The sequence below is a fragment of the Centruroides vittatus genome, unplaced genomic scaffold (assembly GCF_030686945.1).
Source record: "Centruroides vittatus isolate TY-2023 unplaced genomic scaffold, ASM3068694v2 contig_3170, whole genome shotgun sequence".
Lineage (NCBI taxonomy): Eukaryota > Metazoa > Arthropoda > Arachnida > Scorpiones > Buthidae > Centruroides > Centruroides vittatus.
Genome location: NW_027122039.1, coordinates 42,503 through 66,862, shown reverse-complemented (window position 1 = coordinate 66,862; position 24,360 = coordinate 42,503). Strand labels below are relative to the sequence as shown.

General features: G+C 31.0%; 1 protein-coding gene across 1 annotated transcript; it reads left to right on the top strand.

Annotated features, from left to right (window-relative positions):
• The first annotated feature begins 5,748 nt into the window (after positions 1-5,748).
• Positions 5,749-24,360, top strand: Vha26 (V-type proton ATPase subunit Vha26). The gene is made up of 8 exons (XM_067268138.1): positions 5,749-5,878; positions 13,064-13,129; positions 13,199-13,308; positions 18,927-18,993; positions 19,106-19,195; positions 23,522-23,685; positions 23,751-23,838; positions 23,917-24,360. Exons 1-8 carry the CDS (start codon positions 5,846-5,848, stop codon positions 23,977-23,979), a joined length of 681 nt encoding a protein of 226 aa, XP_067124239.1. The 5' UTR covers positions 5,749-5,845; the 3' UTR covers positions 23,980-24,360.

The following is a 24,360-nucleotide window of genomic DNA, read 5'->3' as shown; positions in this document are numbered from 1 at the left end:
TTATTAATGTTTACAACGATCGGCTCAAGATGAGGTCACAAAATATGATTTTTGTACAAAAATATATTAGTATCTATAGAAATGATATGTATTTAATGCTAACATTTTAAGTAGGTAATGAGAATTTTATATATAATAATTGCAAGTTATGAATACATAAGGCATGCATGAACACATAAAGTATTTCAAAGAGAAAATTGAGAGATGAAGTTACTGCAGTTTCTTAAACATTAAATATTTAAATTTCTCACATATATACAGACTTTTCCAGTCTATCTTGGCTTAGTTCATATTTTTATATAACTTAATTATAACTCATTGTTTTAACAGCTGACTACTATTAACATAAACAGAAATACGTGCACCAATGCACACGAAAATTGTATTTCTATTATTGAAGTACGTTGCCATTTATCCAACAAAATTAACGCTACTCATTTTTTTCCTCGAAACTGAAAACATAAATAGCCTATTACTTTTACCACAAAATATAAATAATAGTATACATAAGAAAGGAGTTTTCATAGTGTTACTTTAACAGGATTTTAATATTTTCAAATCTTAATATGACGTATATCCTTCTATGATGTAATTAAAAAGAAACATTTACCTTTTGTCACATTTTTCTTAATTGTTTTACTTCTATAGTATTTCGAATAATTTTCCTGTCAGTTGAGATTATTGAATTAAACGAAAAATCAACAAGCTTTTGTTTTTATATGTTTTATATCTGTAGGAGAAATATCTTGCAAAATGTCACTTTAATAAATGTTTATATTTTCAAATACTTCCATTTGTTTGTCAATATTCTTTTAATTTGTTATTAATTCATTGGTATACACTGGTGACTGGTCCACTTCGATAGATCAATAGACCTAAAATCTAATCGATCATAAGATTAACAATTTCGAAAAATAATTGATTTTTCCCATCATTTTACCTTGTTTTTCAATAATCTGCGAATAAAAAAACACTCACTGAAAAAAATGTTACATGATCAAATACAAGGAAAACTGAGCATACGTAAATAATTACAGTTCTGGTCCGATTCAGGCCAATAATTTCTAGAGAATATTTTAAACTCGCTATCCCCAATTTCCTATATATATAAAAAAGGCTCTTATAGGTGCTGTGACACAGAAGCATGACATTTTAGGTTTATTTTTGACACTAGAATCTATCCCTAAAATATTGGCACAAAGTTCAGTTACAATTCAGTTTTGTTTGTGGCAATGCGACACAAACAACTTTTAACGGACTTTTATTGGAAACTGGCCCCTATTTAAGTATTACAAACGTGAAGAAAACCGAGAAAACTCTACGTAGCCAGCCCGTTGGTAACACTCGAACCTACGACCAACTACCAATGTTCGGTGGTGTTATCCACTCGGCCACTAGTGGACATCTGTACCGGATATATCAGACTTCGTCCCTCACCATCTATCATGGCTGGCAGAACCCATGATAGGGACGATTAAAAAAACGGCCATCTTAGTGCTCACAGGTTGGAAAGAGTCAAAAATAAAAGAATTGTTAATTCAAGGGACATTCAAAGGACCATAAATTGACAACACACAAGAGTTAAGATTTCTTAAATAGTATAGCGATTCGTTTAAGAAATCTTAACTTTCGTGTGTTGCCTATTTATGGTACGGCTGCAAACAGGGCCGGATTTGAGGTGATTGGAGCGATTGGAGTCAATCGGGCCCCGCGCTTGAAGGGGCCCCGCATCACATCAAAATTTATATATTTAAAAATAGTACATTTTACAAAAATAAATATCTAGGTATATTATTATAAAATATAAAACAACATATTTGAATATGTAAATGAACTGTTAATTAATTTTGTTATGTAAAGTTTGAGGGGCCACGCAGTGTCGTCTTTATAGCAGGGCGTACGGGGCTCTGGCCCAGGGTCCCCAGTCCGCGACTAACTTCTGAATATCAGTTACTTGAGTACTAATAGATGGCTGAAGGGATTCGACAAAGTTAAAAAACTCTGGCGACTAAAAAAAAAGAAAAGGTCAACGGCTAGTTGTGCGCAAGGTGAAAAATGTATCCGAAAACACTACGTACGTGTTCTTTACGGGATTACGAGAACGTATGGTTGAAGAAAGTTTCATATTATATGTGTGTTCAGTTATTGTAGATTCAAATGTAAATTTCATTTCAATGACCAATAATTTGAAATAATTCAATTTCATGTCAGGCTGGCCTCTACTAGGCCCCCATAACAAAACTGGCTACGCCAATGCCCTAGGTCTGTAATATACTATTCTTTCTGTTTCCTTAAGGGGGCCCCATCATGGTCTTGGCCCATGGCCTCTTACGTTCTAAAGACGCCACTGGGGCCCCGCAAAAAAAATTCAATCGGGCCTCGCACCTATTGGATCCGGCTCTGGCTGCAAACAGCCATTTTCTGACAAGATAGTGCTCCACCGCACACAGCTAGGTTTCCCAGGAATGTCTGTCACGTTCCCACTTCCCTGGCCTGCCCGTCTCCAGATTTGTAGCCCTTCGAGCATTTCTGGGAGATGATGGGATGCCAGCTTCGGTTATTTAACAAATGTTAGAAATCTGGAGTAATGCCAACAAAAACCGGAAATTCCGAGATCGGTTAACAGCTTCTCAACAAAACTTTTAATTGTACCGTACATTAATTGGCAACCGATGTACTATTATTAACAACAAGTAACTATTTTGTTACTTTTTGTTACAACTACCGCATCTTGAGGCATATAAAGTGCAACTTTTGTTCAAAGAAAAGGTCAAAAATCGCACTGTGTCTTATATGCAAAGTTGCAATCTTCCATAAGCCCATAAGCTAATGAATTCCTTAAATGGCCTTCAGTAGGCTACAGATAACCCCTACCTAACCCAACTTCTAATTGATGGGTGGATGGCCACAAGATTAAGGTGGCAAACTTACCGTCTGGATATCCAGGATCGAAAAACTCCAGGAATTCTTTGAGGGTGGTTCAGGGGCGGATCTCGGTTTTTAGGGGCATAGGGCTTATTGAAATCCAATTTGGTCCCATTTTTTGTTAGATTAAGAATCTTTAAATTGGTTTAAAATTTATTTTTAACAACATTAAAATCAGTTGAAATATATTTATTTATGAAATGGTGTTGAATGACAAACTTTATATCGATAAGTGCTCATTGTTAATGAAAAGGTATTAAAAATTTATGATAATAATTCAATTTTTGTGTGCCCTTGACACTTGGGGGTCCAGGGCTTAAGCCCTATTAGTCAATCTGGCCAGGTCGAAAAATCCCCAAGAATTTTCCGAGGGTGGTCCGTCCGGATATATTTCGGTTCCCGTCACTCACCACCCGGCCGTCTCATTGTGGGCCTGGCCGAACCCATAATAGGCTTGCTTAAAAAAGCAGTGTCCACAGGGCAGAAAGAGTTTTAAGAAAAAAAAGCCCTAGTAGTCCCTATATAGATCCTCCCCTGGGCTGGTCCGTCTAATATCCCTCACTACTTGGCGGCTGTATTGAGTGCATTAAGATAGCCTCTTTAGTAAACAATAATGACTTTGCTAAACGGGCCATTTTAGTTAGTGCCCACAGGACAAAAAGATTTTTAAAAAGCCCAACTCTTGAATAAAGACGTGTTTCTCTCGACTTGTAGGCTCTAAGAATCGTAGGATCAGAAGCGGCCCTACAAAAAGGCAAAAATGCTATGCCTAGGACCAGGGCCGGATTAACCAATAGACAAATTACGCAAATGTCTAGGGCCCGTAATTCGGAGGGGCCCGGCTTCAGTGCAGAATCTTTCTCTGTTTTAAAACAAGTTAAAAATTATTTAAGAAATTCGATAGGACAGGAAAGGCTGTCTTTAACAATGCTTACTAAAGAAAGAGACACTCTCAAACGGCTAGATTGATCAATTATCTGAAATGAAAATCCAAAAACGAAAAATTTAAATTGCAACTTGAACACTAACCATATAGTGTATTTACTCGGACACATGGCAAATTTGCCATGTGTCCGAGTATAGTTTCGTTCGAGTCCGAGTGTATATAGTTAGTGTTCAAGTTGCAGAATAAGTACCGGCACGGTTTCATAAATACTAGAAAAATTTAAATATTTTAAATGCTGATTAATGGATAAAATTACAGTACAGTTTGTCCCTTGATAGTCCGACGTTTTGTAATCCGACATGCTCAGTAGTCCGATGCACCTCCCGTCAAGGTCACCGTAGTCCCCGTCCCTGTTACGTGTCTGCTTGCACAGAAGCATGTTGCGACATGAATCTCCCCACCCAATTCTTACACGATGACACACGTTTCTTGTGTTTTCCATGAGCAGTTCTGTAGGTACTGTATTATTTATGCCTATACATACTGTATGTACAGTACATTTATTGGCTTCCATATTTCTTTTAATAAACATGTTTAAGTTAACCGAAATGGGTGTTTCATTTCCATATTAATCTAGGCAGCATTTTACTCATAAAATGTAAGAATATTGTAGGCTACTGCTAGCAAAACAATGCCAAATACGTAATCACTTTCGGTAATCCGACACCCCTTTGGTCCCATACCTGTCGGATTATCAAGGGACAACTGTATATACATTTTCCGTTGTATCAGAAACTCTTTTGCTGTACAGTTATTAATGTATTAGTGTTTGTATTCTCTATTATTAATAAAAATCTTAAGTGACATTATTTAAGATTTATTTAGAAGCAACTTATTTAAATGAGGCCCCAATTTAAATTTTGTCTAGGACTCACTAGAGGCTTAATCCGGCGCTACCTAGGACTTAGCACTTACAAGGGCGTCACAAATTTCGTGTTATATTTTTTAGTATTTAAATGATCAGATTGGTATTTAGGGACCGTCCATTAATTATGTATATAGTTTAAAGAAAAGAGAAGAGTCGCAAAAAGTACATCGCTATACACAATGGGAGGGTAGACATTGTCTACGTGGACTTTTCAGTGGTATTAGCAGCATACGAATTTTTCCTTATAATCTACTTACTAATCATATAAATAAACTGTCGGTTACAAAATATTTGCAAAATTTTTAAACCATTTCTTCAATGCTGATACAGTCAAAAGTATCCGCCCCGGGTTCGAGTGCCATTTTTATATTCTTAATTCAATTAAATTATAAACACATAAAAACAAAATTAATACAGTCAAACCTGTTTTTATGCGGGGGATAGGGACCGCATTAAAAAAAACGCATTAAAAAAAATCTTACGAAACTTCACGAATGGCTGTAAATAATAGTTTTCGCGACACAATTAAAAAAATAATTTTTTTATGCGGTCAACAGGGACCGCATAAAAAAAGTCTCACATAGAAAATAACTCAAAACCGTACGAAATAAAATTTATTGACAACAGATGTCAGCACTTGACTGCATCGTCTGGTCTATCGTCTGTTTTACATATTTTTGTCCAGGTGGTGTTTTGTTGACTTAAAAAGTAAATTATTTCATTTTTCGCATATTCATGCAATAATATTACTATAATAAGTGCATTTATGCTATAATAAGTTTATTTAGCTATAATAAGTCAACGTGAGACATGACGAATCGCACGAGACTAGTCGCCAACTATACCGCACAAATTAAAAATTCGCATTAAAAAAATCGCACAAATAAAAATCGCACATAAAAGGAGCGCATAAAAACAGGTTTGACTGTATATATTATTTATTATATTATGCATATTTATACTAAAATAATTTTATAATATATTTTTAAAAAATCCAAAACGTTCATTCAATCATTTCTGAACAACAGAGGGTGTGTTGTAGATCATATGATCAGACTTCCATTTTGTCGTCTGTTGTAAGCAGTAAATAATTTCTAAACGAAATCATGGCGTTATCCGACAGCGGAGTTCAAAAACAGGTGATTATTATTAAATATTTAACAAATAAATCATTATTTAACTATTTTACTGAAGTAAAACAACTTAATAGACTTAATGAAATTTTAAATGTTAAAAAGTGGGTGGTGAAACTGTTTATGAGTTGCTTTATATTTTTTACAGCTAAAAATTAACTTATTACAAGTATTAGAATAATATTTAACAACAAAATTAATAAAGATACACTTTTGGTCTTTAAAATATAAAATTTATAAAATTAAATATCACAATTTGTCTTACTGTGATAAAAAAACAGTTTAAAAAACTCACTTTCTAATCTAGATAAACATTAACTCATGGTAAATGATGGTGATTACAGTTTTTCACAAATACAACATTCTATCCTATTTTCTGAATCATATGAGCAGCAACTCTAATTCTAACTTTACTGATGAAATTACTTTTTCTTTTTTTAAACAAAATAATACATAAAAAAATCAAGCTGAAAAAATTCATAGAAATATGATGAGTGTCTCATGCAATTTCCCCATCTCTACTTCCTATTTGAGATCAGTTGCAGTTCATTAACAAAAAGTTTGTCCTGACAAGAAGAGAGAGGGGAAAAAAAAAAACTTGTAACTTCTATCTAGTAACAGATGGAACACTTAAAAAGGTTTTTTTTTTGTTTTCAAGTTTATAAAAAAATTTTATTTTGTAAAAAGAAAAATTCCATAAACATTTAAAAATGTAATACGGATTAATTTTAGGAAGTGGAAATTTCTCGGTATTTGAATATCATTATAAATTAGTTAAGACAATATGAAGATGATCAGTCAATTTCCAATGATGAAATTTGTATACTTAATGTTGAAAATGTCCAAAGTATTTTTATGAAATGTGTTTTTCATAAATTCAACAATTGTCTTTGTGTTGTCTTGATTAGCTTTTTTCATATATAACTGATAACAGTAATTTGCTAATGATATTTTAAATGGTGATATAAATATTGATGTTTTAATGTTTTAAAGTTTATTGTTAAAACTTTGTTTCTGTTTAAATTATAAAGAATTTTTATTTTATAGTTCTTTAAAATAAAATTATCATTTTACTAGATGATTCACTTTATGAATAAAAACTTGAAAAGAATTTATACATAAAATGGGTTGCACTGCACTGCGTAGCACCAAAATTGCCATTTAGTGATATTTTTATTAAAGTGGCAATAAAATTATAATACTGGTGATAAAATCCTAGTCTGCTTATTTTGACATTTAGTGTGAAATTTAATCATAAAGCATTCTTTAGGAAAAATAGTAGAATGTCAAGCTCTTGTGTGATGGGAGTCCCATACACCACATACCTAGTGATGTTGTGACAATGTGCAGCAAATTTGGACAGGAAAGCAGGAACTGATGTTAAGAATCAAAGGCAGTTTTGTGCAATGCCACCCAGTGTTTCCAGATTGGGAATTTTTATCAACTAATGGAAAATGTGGGAAAATTTCTGGGATTACCCGTTTTTTCATTTTGATCATTTTTCAGTAGACTAAAGCCTTACTGATAAAAGTGTACTTGAAGCATCTTATCTCATAGCATTAAGAGTAGCTTTCCAAACCCCATACAATTGCCAAAAACCTCATATTGCCTGTTGCATTTGATATTGTCAGTGTTTTAATAGGTGTGGAAGAAGCAAAAACATTCCGCTTTCTAATGACACATCAGTGACATGGCTGATGATGTTCACGATCAGATAATTCAGCAAGTGAGTTCGAGTGAAGTTTTTAGTATTCGATTTGATGAATCAACAGATGTAACAAACATGTCTCGGTTCTTATGTTTTGTGAGGTATGAATGCAATATGGACACATCAATCAAAGAAAATGTTTTGCAAAACAGTACTGGGTCATGCAACAGGACAATGTCTTTTTTGATGTTTTTTATGAAGCTATGAGAAACTATACTAACATAGATTGGACAAAATGTATTGCAGTATGTAGTGATGGTGCTAAGGCAATAACAGGAAAGAACAATAGTTTAACGAAAATATTAAGAGATTGCCTTATACCAAGGGCGGAATGGATGCATTGCTTCCTTCACAGACATGCTCTTGTCACAAAAAATATGCCAGAAAATCTCAATGAAATTCTTATGTGAAGCTGTAAAGTTGGTTAATTTTATTAAAAGCCGACCATTACAGAAAAGGCTGTTTGCTAAACTATGCGATGAAATGGACGAAAATAAAAAAATCTCTTCTTTTCCATACAGAAGTTAGATGGTTATCGCGAGGGAAAGTGTTAACCCAGGTATTGGAATTGCGAGATGAATTAATATTTTTCCAGGATAAACAAACACCATTCTCATTGTTTTTACAGAATAATGAGTGTATGTTGCTGTTGGCTTACTCAGCTGATGTATTTTCGCATTTAAACAACTTGAATGTGAATTTACAAGGACATGATAAAAACATTTTATTAATGACAGACAAAGTTTATGCATTCATTAAGAAGCTTGATATCTGGATTATTTGCCTTCAAAGCAAAAATTTGGATATGTTCCCACTCATTTCAGATTATATTGAGAAAAATTTGAATGAACAAGACACTATTATTTACCACAGTTTGGATTGCATGAAAATGCGTTTGCATGAGCTAAAAACTTAGTTGACGGAATATTTCTTGGAAGATAAAAATGATTTCTCGAAGAGATGAGTACTGAATTTGTTTAGTGAAAATGATGTTGCCACTGCTAAGTACCAGTTGAGATTCACAACCAGCTCATCGAAATGTCTGCCGACAAAACACTACAACTACAATCTGAAGATTTAAATACATTTTGGCTTGCTTGTTGACATGAATATGGAAATTTAGTCACAGAAGCATTGAAAATATCAATTCCTTTTGCCACATCTTATCTCTGAAAAGGGTTTTTTGTCTATAGTTGCACTAAAAACTAAATACAGGAATTATCTTTTATCACTCGAAAACAATTTGCTTTTGTGTGTTTCTAACATAGATCCACGTATGGAGAAAATTTTAAATGAAAAACAAATGCAACCATCACATTAATTTCTTTTTATTACATGTGTACTTAGTAAGTAAAATGTTTATAAGTTTATAATAAATGATTTTTTCTCATAAAATGATTTCATTATTGTTTTACGACCCCTTCCTCAATATCACCGTGGCCCCCAAGTTGAGAAATGCTGCTATAAAGCAATGGGATTTCCCAAGTAAGGAGAATGTCTTAAATAATCCCTGTTGTGTGTCAAACAGAAACTGAAGAATGAAATGACTAATAATAATAATAACAACACATGCAGAAAATGTCACATCATACCAGAAACTATAAAACACATCACTTCTGGTTGCAAACTCTTGGCACAAACAGATTATTTACATAGACAACCAAATAGCAAATATAATACACCAAGAGCTTGCAAAGAAACACAAATTATTAGACATCCATGAACCACACTACAAATACATTCAGTATTGGAAAACAACACACACAAAATACTATGACAGAGCCATAATCACAGATAAAACAATATACTACAATAGACCAGACATCACACTCATTGACAAATGCAATAAAATCACATACATTATAGACATTTCCATTCCAAATACTCACAATGTACAAAACACATGAACTGAAAAAATCAACAAGTACACAGAACTCACCCAGGAAATAAGGCATCTGTGGAAGAGGATAGGATGCTTATTGTACCTGTCGTTCTCTCTTCTACAGGTGTCGTATCATACACACTACACAAAGCGTAGGAACATTATAATTGAATAGAAACCCATACATCACACTACAGAAGGCCACTATATTGAATATATGTTATATTGTTAGGAAATTCCTGAATACAGACACACACACTGACATACTTTTTTAATTTCTGTTTTGTTTTGGTTACTATACCTTGACTCTGGTCTGGCATAGTACATAGCCACCGGTGTCAACCGAGTATAACTCACAAAACCCAACATAATAATAATAATAGCACTTCTTGATATTGAAAGAAACAGTTTCAGAAATCTGCATTTTAAAGATTTAAATCTGGAAAATATTAGATATCATTTCAGCAACCATATAGTGCTGTTTTCCCTAAACTTATCATGATGGCTTCTGTATGTTATAACTCTTTTTATTCTTTTAACAAAATGTGTTTCAGATTTATATCATCCCTCTTCAGTTATATAGTTGTTAAATAATAAAATTTGGTGAACAAAACAAATAGTAAATACACATTTGGCCATTAAATTCTTCAAAAACCTTATTAAATTCACAAGATGGACACCATAATATGAGCATGTGTGTTCATCTAATTTTTTTTATTTTTTTTTATTTTGAAGAATTTTAAAGACCAAATGTGTATTTACTATTTGTTTTGTTCACCAAATTTTATTATGGTAGCAACTATACAACAACTGAAGAGGGATGATATGAGTCTGAAATGCATTTTGTTAAAAGAATAAAAAGAGAGTTATAACATACAGAAGTCATTGTGATAAGTTTGGGGAAAACAGCACTGTATGATTGCTGAAATAATACTCTGATACAACTCTAAACAACAAGCTAAATGAAGAATACATGGAAAATATTAGATGATTTTACATTTTCAACTTCAAAACTTCAATATTTAATTGTATGCAAGGTGTTAAGATGTATTCATTGTTATGAGTGACCTCATTTGGAGATATTTTTAAAATTTTTTTCCCTGTGGCCACTAAGATCTTCTTTTTCCATACTCATTGGGTGGTGAGAGATGGAACCTGACATAACTGGGACAGACTGCCCTGAAAAATTTCTGGGGAGTTTGCCAGGATTCAATCCTTGGTCCTCACAGCAGTAGGCTGATGTTTTAGCCCATTTGGCCATTTGATTATTTATTTACAGACAGCTTACTTTTTTAACCATTACAAGAAAAGGTTGTTTAACAGAAAATCTCTCAAAGCAATTCTTTTTGTTGTTTCAATGTTCAGTTACTTAATTTTACTCTTTCAAAGAGATTTATAGAAACAGCATATCTCAGTTAAATGAATTATGCTAATAAAATTTTTAAATGATAAAGATTCTTTGGGAAAGATTTCTTGTATTTAATCTAAATATTAAATTAAAAACCAATTAAATTACCAAAAATTTTATTTGATAAAATTTTCATTTGAAAAAATGTGTGAAAAGGATACAAAAAGATTAATTAAAAAGTAGTGTAAAACACGAGACAGTAAGTTGGGAAAAATTTATTTTGCAGTGATTGTTTTATCAATAAAAACATTTATCATATGATTATGCCATTCCTATTAGTAAAAGCTGAATCATAAAATGAAATTGTGATATAGTCTTAATTGTTTAATAATTGCAAATATTATCTCTATACAAATCTAATCAAAATTTGATATAAATTTAAATTTCTAAGTGCAATTTGTTAAATTATATTTGATTTTCAATATTTATTATAAAATTTTTGTGTTTTGTAACGTTAGAGTACTAATTTAGATTTTTATCACTTTCAATATGTATGTACTGTACAGTACAATATAATTGAGGCATATTATGAAAAAAGGACTGAATGGTTATAAAAACCACGGCTATGGAGTCAGTTGGGAGGAATTTCTGGCTAGAGGAGTTTGAGTTGGAAAAAATGTGTGGACTCCGACTCCAGCATTTTAAATTTAGTTTTTTTATTCAAATGAAAGAAAATTTATTTTATATTTATTAATTTTTTAAAACCTTTTTGTATTTTGTTATAATTCATTAATTTTAAATACAAAATGCAGCAATTTAATTTATTAAATATGTAGTTTTCTCTGTAGTATTTGTGTTTAGTAGTTAAATTATTTTGACCCAATTGAATTTGAATATTTTTGAATCATTCTTTGTTATCCATGCTCTAAATAAGTACTCTATTTTTCTGAATGAGCCAGACTAATTCATCAGAGTATATATTTTTCTTTTCTGAACAAGGGGCTGAAGTACTCACACACTTTTTAGTTGGACTAACTTTTCTGGAAGGGAAAAATTGAAGTGCAAATTCTGCAGAATAAAGATATGTAGATGAGAATTTATCACCCCCCTTTCTCCTCTTATTAAATATTTGTGAAAAATTAATGTTTTATACAAATAAATATTAATGTGAGTTAAATATTAAAAATACTAACTATAAAAATATTTGGGTAAATGCCCCTGGCTCCTATCAGAGTTCAGAGTAGGGTACCCCCTTTGAATATCTCTGCTCCCATAAAATGACTTTGTTTTGCCAGAGTCAGAGTCGGCTTACTAAAATTATCAGGAGTTGAGTGTTTATACCAACTCCGCATCCCTGATAAAATCAAATAGTTTATGAAAAATTTGTTATTGGTTACAAACATATCTATAACCCCTTTCATTTTTCTATGTAGTCAGAATTTTTCCAAGCAGCTTTGGTAGTGAGAAACAAGTTGCTTTATGCCTGCTGTATAAAATTTTACCACCTGTTCCTGTTCAGCATTGTAATTTGCAACACCTCAGTTTTTTCAAATTGTTGTGATACAAGCCATTTCTTTAAGTGTGGAAAGAGGTAATAGTTACTGGGTACAATAAGGGAGACAATCAAATAGTTTCCATCTGAATTGCTTGAAGCATCTGAATATTGGAGGCAGCAGTGTTCAAGTATGCATTGTTGTGTGGAAAACAATTCTCGATGTCAGCATTTCAAGACTTCTGAATGGCATGTCTTAGTTTAGAAAGTGTTTCACAATACATCATTGTCATTGCTGTGATTGTTGTTTTTGGTTTTATGAAATCTTATCAAAAGCATCAACTTTTTTGATGCTTTTTTTCAGGCAGATCAACTTTGCTTGAAGTTTTTTGCCTTTGGTGAATTTGAATGAACCACGTATCACTGTTGTTTGGGCAAGGCCATTTTGAAAATATTTGTATTTTCAAAAACTTATTCACTGTTAAAAGTGTCTTGTTTTCATTAAATTAACTGCAGTGGATAGTTGGACTTTATAGTATTGTTTGCTATGATATTATAAACAATATGCATATTTTAAAGGACAGTTTTATCTCAATACTACAGAGTTTGTACACAATGTATTTGATGTTATATTTACCAGATGTCATAATTGTAAATATGTAATATTAGATTTTGAAAAATATACATGTTTTGATAAATATTATACTTTGTAGCATTCTATTTGCAAGATTCTAATTGAATTGAATTTTTTTTCTATTAAGATCAACCATATGATGGCCTTTATTGAGAGAGAGGCTGATGAAAAGGCTGAGGAAATTGATACTAAGGTGAGAAAATTATTTATTGTTTTATAAATGCATATAATGTCATTATAAACTTTCAATTGTTTATTTCAGGCTGATGAAGAATTCACTCTTGAAAAGGGAAGATTAGTTCAAGAACAAAGATTAAAAATAATAGAATTTTATGATCGAAAGGAGAAACAGGTGGAAATGCAAAAGAAAATGTATGATTACTTTCATTTTTCTTAACTTCAAAATCATAGTCTCGTTAAACCTCTCTGGTGCCCAGTGACAAATTTCACAAGTAAACAAATGTTTTCAGACACCTTTTGAGCTCTGTTTCAGGTTTTTGTATTCTACGAATGGAACATACATGAAAGTCTTTGAAATTTGTCATTGAGCACCAGTAAGGTTTAATGAGTGTGAAGGTGAAAGAACTATCATAGAATCTTGGACTTAATATCAAAATTGTTCAGATTTAATTTATTTCATATAGTTTGTATTCTGTTTGCTCTTCTATTAGATACATATTCCACTAAATTGATTTTTAATTTATATTTTTAGTATAAATAAACAACTACTAGCCCGTTATAGATAACGATCAACCAATGCTGAATTATCAGGCTAGCAAATGGCTATAGAAATATTAATAATTTAAGATAATTTGGTACTAGTACCAAATTATCTTAAATTATTAATATTTCTATAGCCATTTGCTAGCCTGATAATTCAGCATTGGTTGATCGTTATCTGTAACGGGCTAGTAGCTAGGCGTTAGGTGCCATCTCTTGCTAAATTTAATAATTAGAATTTTAATTAAATAATTTAAATAAATTTAGGCCTAACTGGAAGAAAAGAAACGGCCCGAAGCGGGACTCGAACCCGCAACTTTGCTATCCGTGCAGACACGTTACCTGTTACGCTACCCGGACCTCCAATCCGCTCTCCTCTTCCAGCTGATATAAGTTACCGTACGACCATCGACGGTCATTACAATGCCGGCTGGGGACACATTATTAAATTTAGCAAGAGATGGTGCCTAATGCCTAGCTCTAGTACCAAATTATCTTAAATTATTAATATTTCTATAGCCATTTGCTAGCCTGATAATTCGGCATTGGTTGATCATTATATTTTTAGTAGAATTTTTTTGTATTATTTACATTATTAAAGCTACAACAATTGTTGTATAACGTCAGGCCAAATATCGGCTATAATAATTATAAATTACTGATAAATTTGACTGTAGAGGAAAGAGTTCAGCACCATCTTCTAGTAAATTTAATAATTACGAGGGTGTTTCAATAAGTAATGCCTTTTATTTTTTTAAACAAACATTTTAATGTGTATGCAACAAGTAAAATGGCAAGGCTGTATTTGGGACAAGGCTGTGTCTCGGAGACTTACTACTAAGCGGGATCACTTTGACGCTCACGGCAGATCTCGTTCTCATTCTCCAATCATCTTTGGTATCGCTGGTTTTGAGTGCAATCATTCAAACTTTGCCGGCCACAGCCATGACCATGAGGTCATCCACAATGCTTTTTCATTGAAATTAACCTATTGAATGTTGAAATTGCTCTCCATTGCGTGACGCCCCATGTTGAATTTTTGTCAATGTGAAAATTTCCCGTTTTTGAAAAAAATAATGGTGCTATTGTATTGTTTGCAATTATTTTTTTATTTTGCACAAATGAAATATATATATTAATAAATGTAAAAAGAAAAAATAATTATATTTTGGGAGTTACTTTTAATATAAAATTATAACGACGTGCCATCTAGTTTCAAAAAGTTTCAATGATGAAATGAGATATCTCCAGTCAATTGGTTGAGGTTAGCACGTGGTGACCAGAAATATGTGGGGAATAACACAGGACAGGTAAATGGGTTTTTTTCAAAGATTTGTTTGTCAAAATTTGATTTAGCAACATTTGCTTTTCGAACTTCCCAACCAGCAACACATATGCAAATCTTGCACTACTGCCTGTTTGTAGAGAGTGTCACCATTTTGTATTTTATTGTGTTTTGGTTCTCTGTCCCCTGACTACCTAAAGTCTGGTTTTTTTTTATGCGCGCAGGATTTGGGCACCTAATACTCTGTGCCAAATTTCAACTCCTGACATGTACTCCTTCATACCTCTAAGCTGGTAAGACAGCAGGCAGTGTGATTTTATAAACAAGACATAGGTGTGTCAAAAATGTGAATATGGTAAATGAAATTTGAATTTCTGGCAACACTATTGCACGATAGGAACATTTGTGTTGCCTGTCAGACATTTCTGACAAATGGGAAAAAATAGTGTGAACATTACCATCGTCCACACTCCAAGAGCAGCAAAGTGTTGTTGGTTTTCTATGGGCAGGGGGCAAGAAATGTGAAGAAATTTATGCTGCAGAAAGTATACAGTGACGATTGCATGGTGACGAAATGTTTAAAAATGGTTGTCAGTGTGTGATTGATGAGCATAGGTTAGGTCGTCTGTTAAGTGCAGCTTCGCCTCAAACAGTCACTGTTGTTGATCAAATGATTCAAGGCAACTACCATATTTGCTTGAAGACACTATTGGAAAAATTGCTCAGTGTCCTGTTTGGCCTTTTGAAGAAATTCCTGTCTTGAGAGAGGTTCCATTTTGATGAGGAGGTTAAATCAGCTGTTTGCAGATGGTTTTATGGCCAGGAACTGGCATTCTATAATGCAGGCATCTTCAAGCATTTTCACTGCTGGGTCAAGTGCTTGAACCTGAATGGTTCTTATGTCAAAAAGTAGCCTAATCCACATATTTCATTTTGTATATTCTCTTTTTTTCCATACGCATTAAAACTTTTGCGTAAAAAAATAAAAGGCATTACTTATTGAAATTCCTGTAATTTAAATAATTTTAGATATAACTGAAAGAAAAGAATTTGCCCTAAGTGGAATTCATACCTGCAACTCCTGCTTGCCATATGGATGCATTTCCAATTATGCTATCCAGACCTCCAGTCCAAGCGCCTCTTCTATTATATTTAAGATTACAATATAACCATCATTCGTTATTACGGTGCTGACTGGGGACGCATTCAGTGCCCAAAGCACCATAATAAATATCAGCTATAATATTTATAAATATTACAGCCGCTATTTATCTCAATGCCATATGGCAGTAGTTGTAGTTTTATTGTAATGTGTCGAGTTTTGTAAGTTGTTTATATTTGTACATTATTAAAGATAACATTTCTAAATAAAATTTAAAAATGTATTATTGAAATCTAAAATAAACAATAAAGTGCATTATTACTAATCTGAATGCCACCTAACCTAAATTAATTTTGCTTGCTTTGTAGCTAAATGTTCTAACCAAAAATAAAAATAATTTAGTTTATTTTTTAAAAATGTAGAATTTATAAAATTAATATGTATTACTCAATTTAACATGAATATATGTACTACATAAAGTGTAAAAAAATTTTAAAATACATATTTATTTGTCAGTAGTTCTTTTTGATTTCCTTTTTCCTATCTTATCCCCAATTATCTGAAGTTTTTCTTAATCCATGCAACCCTATGCGTGTGTACTGTGATAGGAGTACAGTAGTGAACCGAAAATCGGAATCAATTGGGGACTGGGGTTGTTCAGATTAGGGATTTGTTCCGATTACGGTTTATGTACGAAAAAAAATATATTAACCTGTCCGATGTTCAAATTTTTCTCCGTTGCGTGTCGCTTCCTGTTGAATTTTCGTCGATTTTAAGCCTAACGAAAATTTTTATAATAATAATCAAGGCTATCGTATCGTTAAAAATTATTTCTGCATTTTGTACAAACAAAATAAATATATTGAAGAATATAAAAACATGAAAATTATACTTTAGAAGTAAATCTAGTATCAAAAACGTTCGATTCAGCACGACACAGTCCGACTGAAAATCGTGCTGATTACCGGCGATTCCGATTACCAGGGTTGCCGATTTACGAGTCTCTACTGTATTTAGGAGGAATAAATTATGTAATAAAATGATCAAAGCATAATTAACTCTGTTATATCTGATATGTAAAAAACAAAAGTGATCTATCTCATATTAGTAAAGAGCATGAATTTTATAACATTTTCATAAAAATATATGAAATCATAAATAGTTAATATTCCAGTTGATGTGCAGTAAATACAATGAATTAAAGCTTATAAATTCATTTGAATCATCACCAATATGCAGAGATTTGTTATTCTTGATGGAATTCTAGAATGGTATTCTATGAGAATACTAGAATGGTATCCCATGTATGATTTCACAGAACTCATATGAATGACTGTTTTCATCCATTTTTTCATGATTGCTAGTATTAATATAATTTTTTCTGATTCAATACAAAGTAAATTGTTTATTTGCTTTCTGGCTCCAAAAATATGTCACATAAAATATGTATAAATATATCAATTTTCCAGCTTAAGGAAGTATGCAGCAAAAATTAAAATGCTATTTTCTACAACTTATGTATGTGAATAGTTTTTCCCACAATGAATTTAGTAAAACTTAAACCAAGAAACTGTCTAACAGACTCACATCGAAACTAATTTAAAACTAGCAGTGACTAATATTTAACCAAATATTTTCAATATATTACGTTTACATCAGTTCCAGAAGCTAAATTAAGTATACCTATTTCAATTTATAATTATACTTCATATATGAATAAATAATTGTGATTTAACAGCATTTTTTTCCTCTTTTATCTTGTATGCAGCCTGCGTCAGTTCAAAAGTTTTGAAATGTGGCCCTTACATAAAAAAAGGTTGTCCATCCCTGACCTAAACAGTATAACCTTGAGAAATGTCTTCAGAGAAAGAGATGACTAGGAAAACTATTGTTTTCTTACCATATCAATATATTACCTTGTAAAATACCTTAATTTTCTAGGAATTATCACAGCCACATAGGCTTGATAATTCCTAGCCTTTAATATCAATATATAACCACTGGTTATATATTGTATATTGATATTAAAGGTAAGGAATAGAAGCATAGTATAGATTACAGATCTTGTTTTATTTTTATGAGGTTGTATATAGTATTGTAAATTGTATTGTAATATTTCATCTTATTATTTGAAGTATAAAAAAAATGAAGAAAAAAATATAAGATGCACAGTATGGGAGTAAAAAATATTACAGTAGAGCGTCGTTTATACGAAAGCTGATCAACCAAAACATCGGTTAACCGAAAGCTTTCCAGTCGTACTGTGTCGTATTGAATTGAACATTTTTGATACTAGATTAATTTCTAAAGTATAATTTTGTTTTGTTTTTGTATCTTTCAATATATTTATTTTGTTTGTACGAAATAAAGAAATAATTTTTAACGATACAATAGCCACGATTATTATTATAAAAATTTTTCTTAGGCGTAAAATCGACGAAAATTCAACGCAAAGCGAGATGCAACGGAGAAAAATTTCAACATGGGATAAGTTAATATATTTTTTCGTATGTAATCGGTTATCCGAAAAATAAGTTGTTATAAAGTATATTTAAACAACTCCAGTCCCCAATTGATTCGGATAAATGATAAACTGTAATTTCTTATGTTTAAAATCATAAATGATATTACATTTATATGTGTAATAACAACAACATTAATTTAAATTAAGTTTGATAGTAACATTCCATTGTTTATAGAATTTGAATTGAAAAATGAAAATGTTGCATTTTAATACTAAGAAGTGATTACATAATAAGTTTAATTTTCAATACTGTGTTAATTTAATATTTTTTTTATTTTAATGTATTATTATTTTTGTTTTAAATTCTTTTGTTGTTTTTTTTCTTGAATTTACATATATTGTTATTACATATATTGCAGTCAGAGTTCTAATATGATGAATCAAGCTCGTTTGAGAGTTCTTAAAGCAAGAGAAGAACATGTCATGGTTAGTTGTTCAGTATATATTTAATCTAATTAAATATTTTATTTTATAAGAAGTAAACACATATTTCATATTTTTGCTTGATAGTTTTTAAATATAGGATTTTTTTATATAGACTGTTTTAGATGAAGCTCGCAAACGTTTACATGAAATTGTCAAAGATCAGTCAAAATATCAAGAGATATTACGAAGATTAATTATACAAGTAAGTTAATTTTATTATTAATTTTCTGATATGTAAAACTATACATGAAATAAGATTAATTTTTCATGTGTTTTTTCTGCTATTTTGGGTGATAGTGTAGAAATATCCACAATTCTTTGGATGTTTGTTTTTATTAATTCAAAATTAATCAATAATATTTTATATAACATATTATTTTTTGTAGTATATTCATTAAACATTTTAAATGTCAATGTATAAAATTTAATACATTTTTGAATTTAACATAATATACCTGGTTTAATCCTCTGCCACAATACAAACAAAACATGGATCTATCCTTTCATATTAAAATGAACTATAAATAAAATTCACAAACAACGTCTGTGGCTGTGATAATTCCTAGAAAATTAAGGCATTTAGTTGTGAAAACTTACGTCACTAACATTTTCTGTCTAACCCTAGTTCTTCCTCAGTTAGAACTCCCTAAAAAAATTGAATCTTTCCGGTGTTAGTATTCTACCTTGGAATGAACATAAGACTCCAATGTATTCAAACTTCAAATGTTTTCTTTTTTAAAACTTTTTTTTGTTATCCAATTAGGTGCGCCTGCATTATTTGCTATAATGTCTGGTTAAATATAGTTTGTGATACCTTTGAGATTTGTTTTTTGTCTTTAAAATTGATAGCTGGGCCTTGGAAGTCTGCTTTAAATATTTCCAATGCTTCTAAATTTTTAAGTTAGTTTACATAGCACATTTGTCTTATTAGGTATCCTATTGCAAATCTGGCTTAATCTTGTTATCACTGGCATATATCAAACCTTAGAATTTTTTTCAAATTTGAATTTATCATCAGAAAAATGATATAATATTTACAAACCATAAAAATAAATTTTAATGTAATTCAAAAATAAAAATTGTTGACAATAGGAACACACACTAAAATGTTTTGTGGTGTTGATCTTCTTTTAGGTTACTTTTACTTTCCTGGCTGTTACACATAACAGAGGGAAAGTATGGCAGTCAAAAAATGCCCCCAAGATTTTTGGACTCAGACCTTGAAATGTTGGGAAATGCAAAAAATTCATGGTGTTTTCTGTATGTATGGATCTTTGTGTATGTGGGGGGGCACAATTTTGTTTACCCTATTTGAAGCTTAATAACTCCTATGCTTTTCAATAACTTCCTGTGCAAAATTTCAGAAAATTTCAACAAAATTGAAATTTCTGAAATTTTGCTGGGAGGTTTGTGTATTAGGGGAAATGGTGCTATTAAATTTTGGTGGTTAAGTTTTTTGTTATTTTATAATAATTAAAAATATAAGAAGTTGTTTTTTAATAAAATATCATGACACACAGCACCACCAAATGTTGCCAGGAAATTTAAACAACTTGATGAATTTTTTATGGATTGCCTTTCTTAAATTTATATTTATAATTTTGTTAAAAAATTTGTCTGCAATTTCAGTTTAAGATATAATAATTACAGGTTTGACTTCTGTACTGGTGTGAGCAAACAATTCACATTCAACCTTTTAAAAACCAGTAATAAAAATTTGAAAACAAACGTTTTCGACCGTTAACTCGGTCTTCATCAGGTTCTAACTAATGAGATTCAAAACTGTTCCAGAACGTATTCAAATTTTCGAATAGAACCGTTGCGTATTCGTGTTACGTGTTGTTGGCATGCGTAATACGTGTGGCGCAAAAACACAACGAAATTACAATCCATATATAACAGAAGGGATGGGGATGTATATTAAACGGAGCTATGGGGAACATCCCCTTCGTAACAAAACTTCCAAGCTTGAGAAATGTTACACGCATCTTTAGAATTGATGCAGGTTGTGTGCAGTCCAGCCTTGTATATTTCCAGAGTTTCCAGGGATCGCAGATGGTCCAATCGGTGGGATATTTTAATCAATTCCGCGTTTTGCAGATCAGCACTTACGCCCGGGGTCGAGGCATAAGCAGAGAGGGTAGTGGTGCCTCTGTTGCGGTCAATATCATATTTATGCTCGCGTAGACGCTTGTCGAGCGACCGTTTCGTTGAACCGATGTATACAAGCTCTCTTTGGAATCTGCTATCCCATAATGGAACAGAGTATACCCCCGGTGCCATTCTTTTATCTACGATGTCCTTGGAATTGCGCATGAGGTCATATATAGTGTTACGTCTCTTGTAAGCGATCTTTTTGTTGGTGTATGAGGCAATTTCCCTGTAAATGGAGTCTAGGTGTTTATTATATTCAACCACAACAAGTGATTGAGTGGTATTGGAGTCGTTAGTGCGTGTGTGTTGGTGTTGGTGTTGTCAGTACGATGCAATTGTGCAGACGCAAGGTTATGAACTAATGTACGGCTACAGCCGTATCTTGTGGCTATGATCTGGATGCGCTCTAATTCAGATATGGTGTCCTCAATTCTTATTTTATTACTGGTTTTATTACTGGTTTTTAATTCGATTTTATTACTGGTTTTTAAAAGGTTGAATGTGAATTGTATAATAATTACTTATTTGATGGTGATTCTTTGACTATCTTAATCATTGTAGTTAATTTCAAGTAGAAATGAAGCACTAATAAAATAATTTATCAAATACAAAAATAATTTTGTTTTCACTCATTCACTTTCATTTTTATACTTAATGAAACTTGTGTAATACTTTTTCTAGAAGCTACACTCAACAAGTGGCATCTTTCATATAGGGATCTGCATTTTGGGCATTCTTTTTTTTCTCCCTTTCAGTCTAATTATTTAAGTTTTTATTTAACATTACATTCAATACAGTATTTTATACTATTATAATTTACGTAGCATTATTGCTGTCTTTTTCTTTGTTTTCTCATATGGCATTTAATCAAGACAGTTAAGAAAGTTAAAATACATATAAATTTCCATAAAAGTTAAAGTACAAATCAAAAAACTAAAATGTCTTGCACTTTTTATAAAATTTCTGTTGTAAACAATAAAATATGGTTGCTACTGTAAATGTAATATACAAAAAGAATTGGCTTTATGGCTATTTAACATGAATCTTTATGGCTAAGTTAGTCATAAAGACATGTTCAATAGCATATTCATACAGAATGTACTACAAAGAAGTTTAAAGACTATTAAATTTGCCTTTATTGATAGAAATTGTTTTTTAATATATGTTGAAGGATAACACAAATTTATTCTGTATCATAAATTGTAAGTTGTATTGATAGATTTTTAACCAATTGCATGGCAGTTAAAAATATTTTGAATGGAATTCAAAAGTATTGTGTGATTTTGTTGGTTTTATAATGTGCTTGCTGATGGTCATTCAAAACAACTGAAAATATTAACAATTTATTTATTTTTAAATGTATTGCTGAAATTTTAAAATGTTTTGGTTTTAGTTTTTGATTTAATCCAATTTGTGTTTCATTGTGATAAAATACTATATTGAATGTGATATTAAATAGGAATTTCTTAAGAAATTGGACTGAAGAGGGGCAAAAAATGCCTGAAATGCACATTTTTATATGGAAGAGGACCTCTTGTTTAGTGTGCTTCAGGGAAAAAACTACTACAAAGTTTCATTGAATATATAAAAAATAAAGTTTTTCTTTCAATTATAAGATTTCTTCGTATTTATAAAACTATTCAAATTAAATTGTTACTGGATACCTTAGGTTATAGATTAAATTTAGATTGTACCTAGACTTTATATGGCTTTATTTAAAGTATAATTTAATTATTAATGAATAACAACTTTCTTTAATAATCAATGCTTGATTATCAGTAATTTAGCTATTATTTTTTGCAGAAGATTTTTAGATTTTGCATAAAAATAAAAGGCCAACACATATATTGAAAGCTTCAAATATCTATATTTATGTTAACATACTTCAAACTTAGATAATGTTGACTTAAAAAGTTTTTTGTTACATCTAAGGACTCTGATGTTTATTTTTTTTTTAACAGTATTTTTGTAAAATTAGTAATGGTGTATGTTTTAAATTTTTTTTTATAAACCTGGTCAATGGCAGGTGTAACAAGAATAGTATAATATTTGAGCCGCTCACTTGCCAAATCGATTAACTCCAAAAAACAAAAAGTAAGAAAATTGATATAAATTATTTAAAAAAATTCTTTTTAAACTTTAAATTTTAATAAACATTGTAAATAAACATCTTATATACTGTTAAATTAAAGCATCGCTTTAATGTAATGATATATGAAATTAGTTATGCGAAAAATGTAAAAATAATAACAATTATATTAAGGATTTACAAATGGAGTTAATCGATTTGGCCTGTGGATGGCTTAATTATTAATTGCTCTTTTGATAATTGTTTTTTATTTAATTTAAAATAAAATATGCAGTATGTTTTCAGGCATTGTTCCAGTTGATGGAATCGGATGTGATGATTCGATGCCGTCATCAAGACACAAGACTGGTGCAAGGATGTTTAGATTCAGCATTGAAAGAATACCAAAATGCCACAAAACAGAAGTGCAAAGTTGTCATTGATAAAGAAAACTTTTTACCATCAGATATGTAAGTATTCAGTAACCTGAAATTAATTTTATTTCCTCTTTAAAAATTTTGTCAATACATTTCAGGTGTGGAGGAATTGATGCTTTCAGTGAAGGTGGTAGGATTAAAGTTAGTAATACTCTTGAAAGTCGATTGGAGATGATTAGTCAACAGGTATTTTATAACTTACTTTCAGTTTATTATAATTAACATTTTTAGCACATACTAAAGACACTTTTTTTTTTTTTAAAGCTGTTACCAGAGATTAGAGTTGCTCTGTTTGGTCGTAATCCTAATCGTAAATTTTCAGATTAATTTATTTAGTAAATAATAAAATTCTATTCCACTTTTCATTGAATTTAATTGGAAGTAAAATTAAAATTATATTGTACTCCTGTTAAATTATTAAAGATAATATTGTATGAATTCAAGATTAAATATATGTATTTATATAGGAAATGTTAAATTTTATTGTTAATTAGCTTATTTCTATATTGTTGTGTAAATATGGTAAATATTTGACATTATGTAGGTATATGTGAAAAGCATGGAAGCTTAATAAACAGAAATTCACTAAAATACTGATGAATAATATAAAATTATATATATAATGATTGATAGAATGCTCTCTATTGTGTAATCAACTATTATGAATTTCATTAGCTAAATCATTAAAACGTTTCATTAATTTTTAAA

What these genes read in the sequence shown, in the direction of transcription:
- Vha26 (XM_067268138.1), top strand. Translation starts at nt 5,846, where the DNA reads ATGGCGTTATCCGACAGCGGAGTTCAAAAACAG. An exon ending in CTGAGGAAATTGATACTAAG is followed by an intron (nt 13,130 to 13,198) that starts GTGAGAAAATTA and finishes TGTTTATTTCAG; the next exon opens with GCTGATGAAGAATTCACTCT. An exon ending in GTGGAAATGCAAAAGAAAAT is followed by an intron (nt 13,309 to 18,926) that starts GTATGATTACTT and finishes CATATATTGCAG; the next exon opens with TCAGAGTTCTAATATGATGA.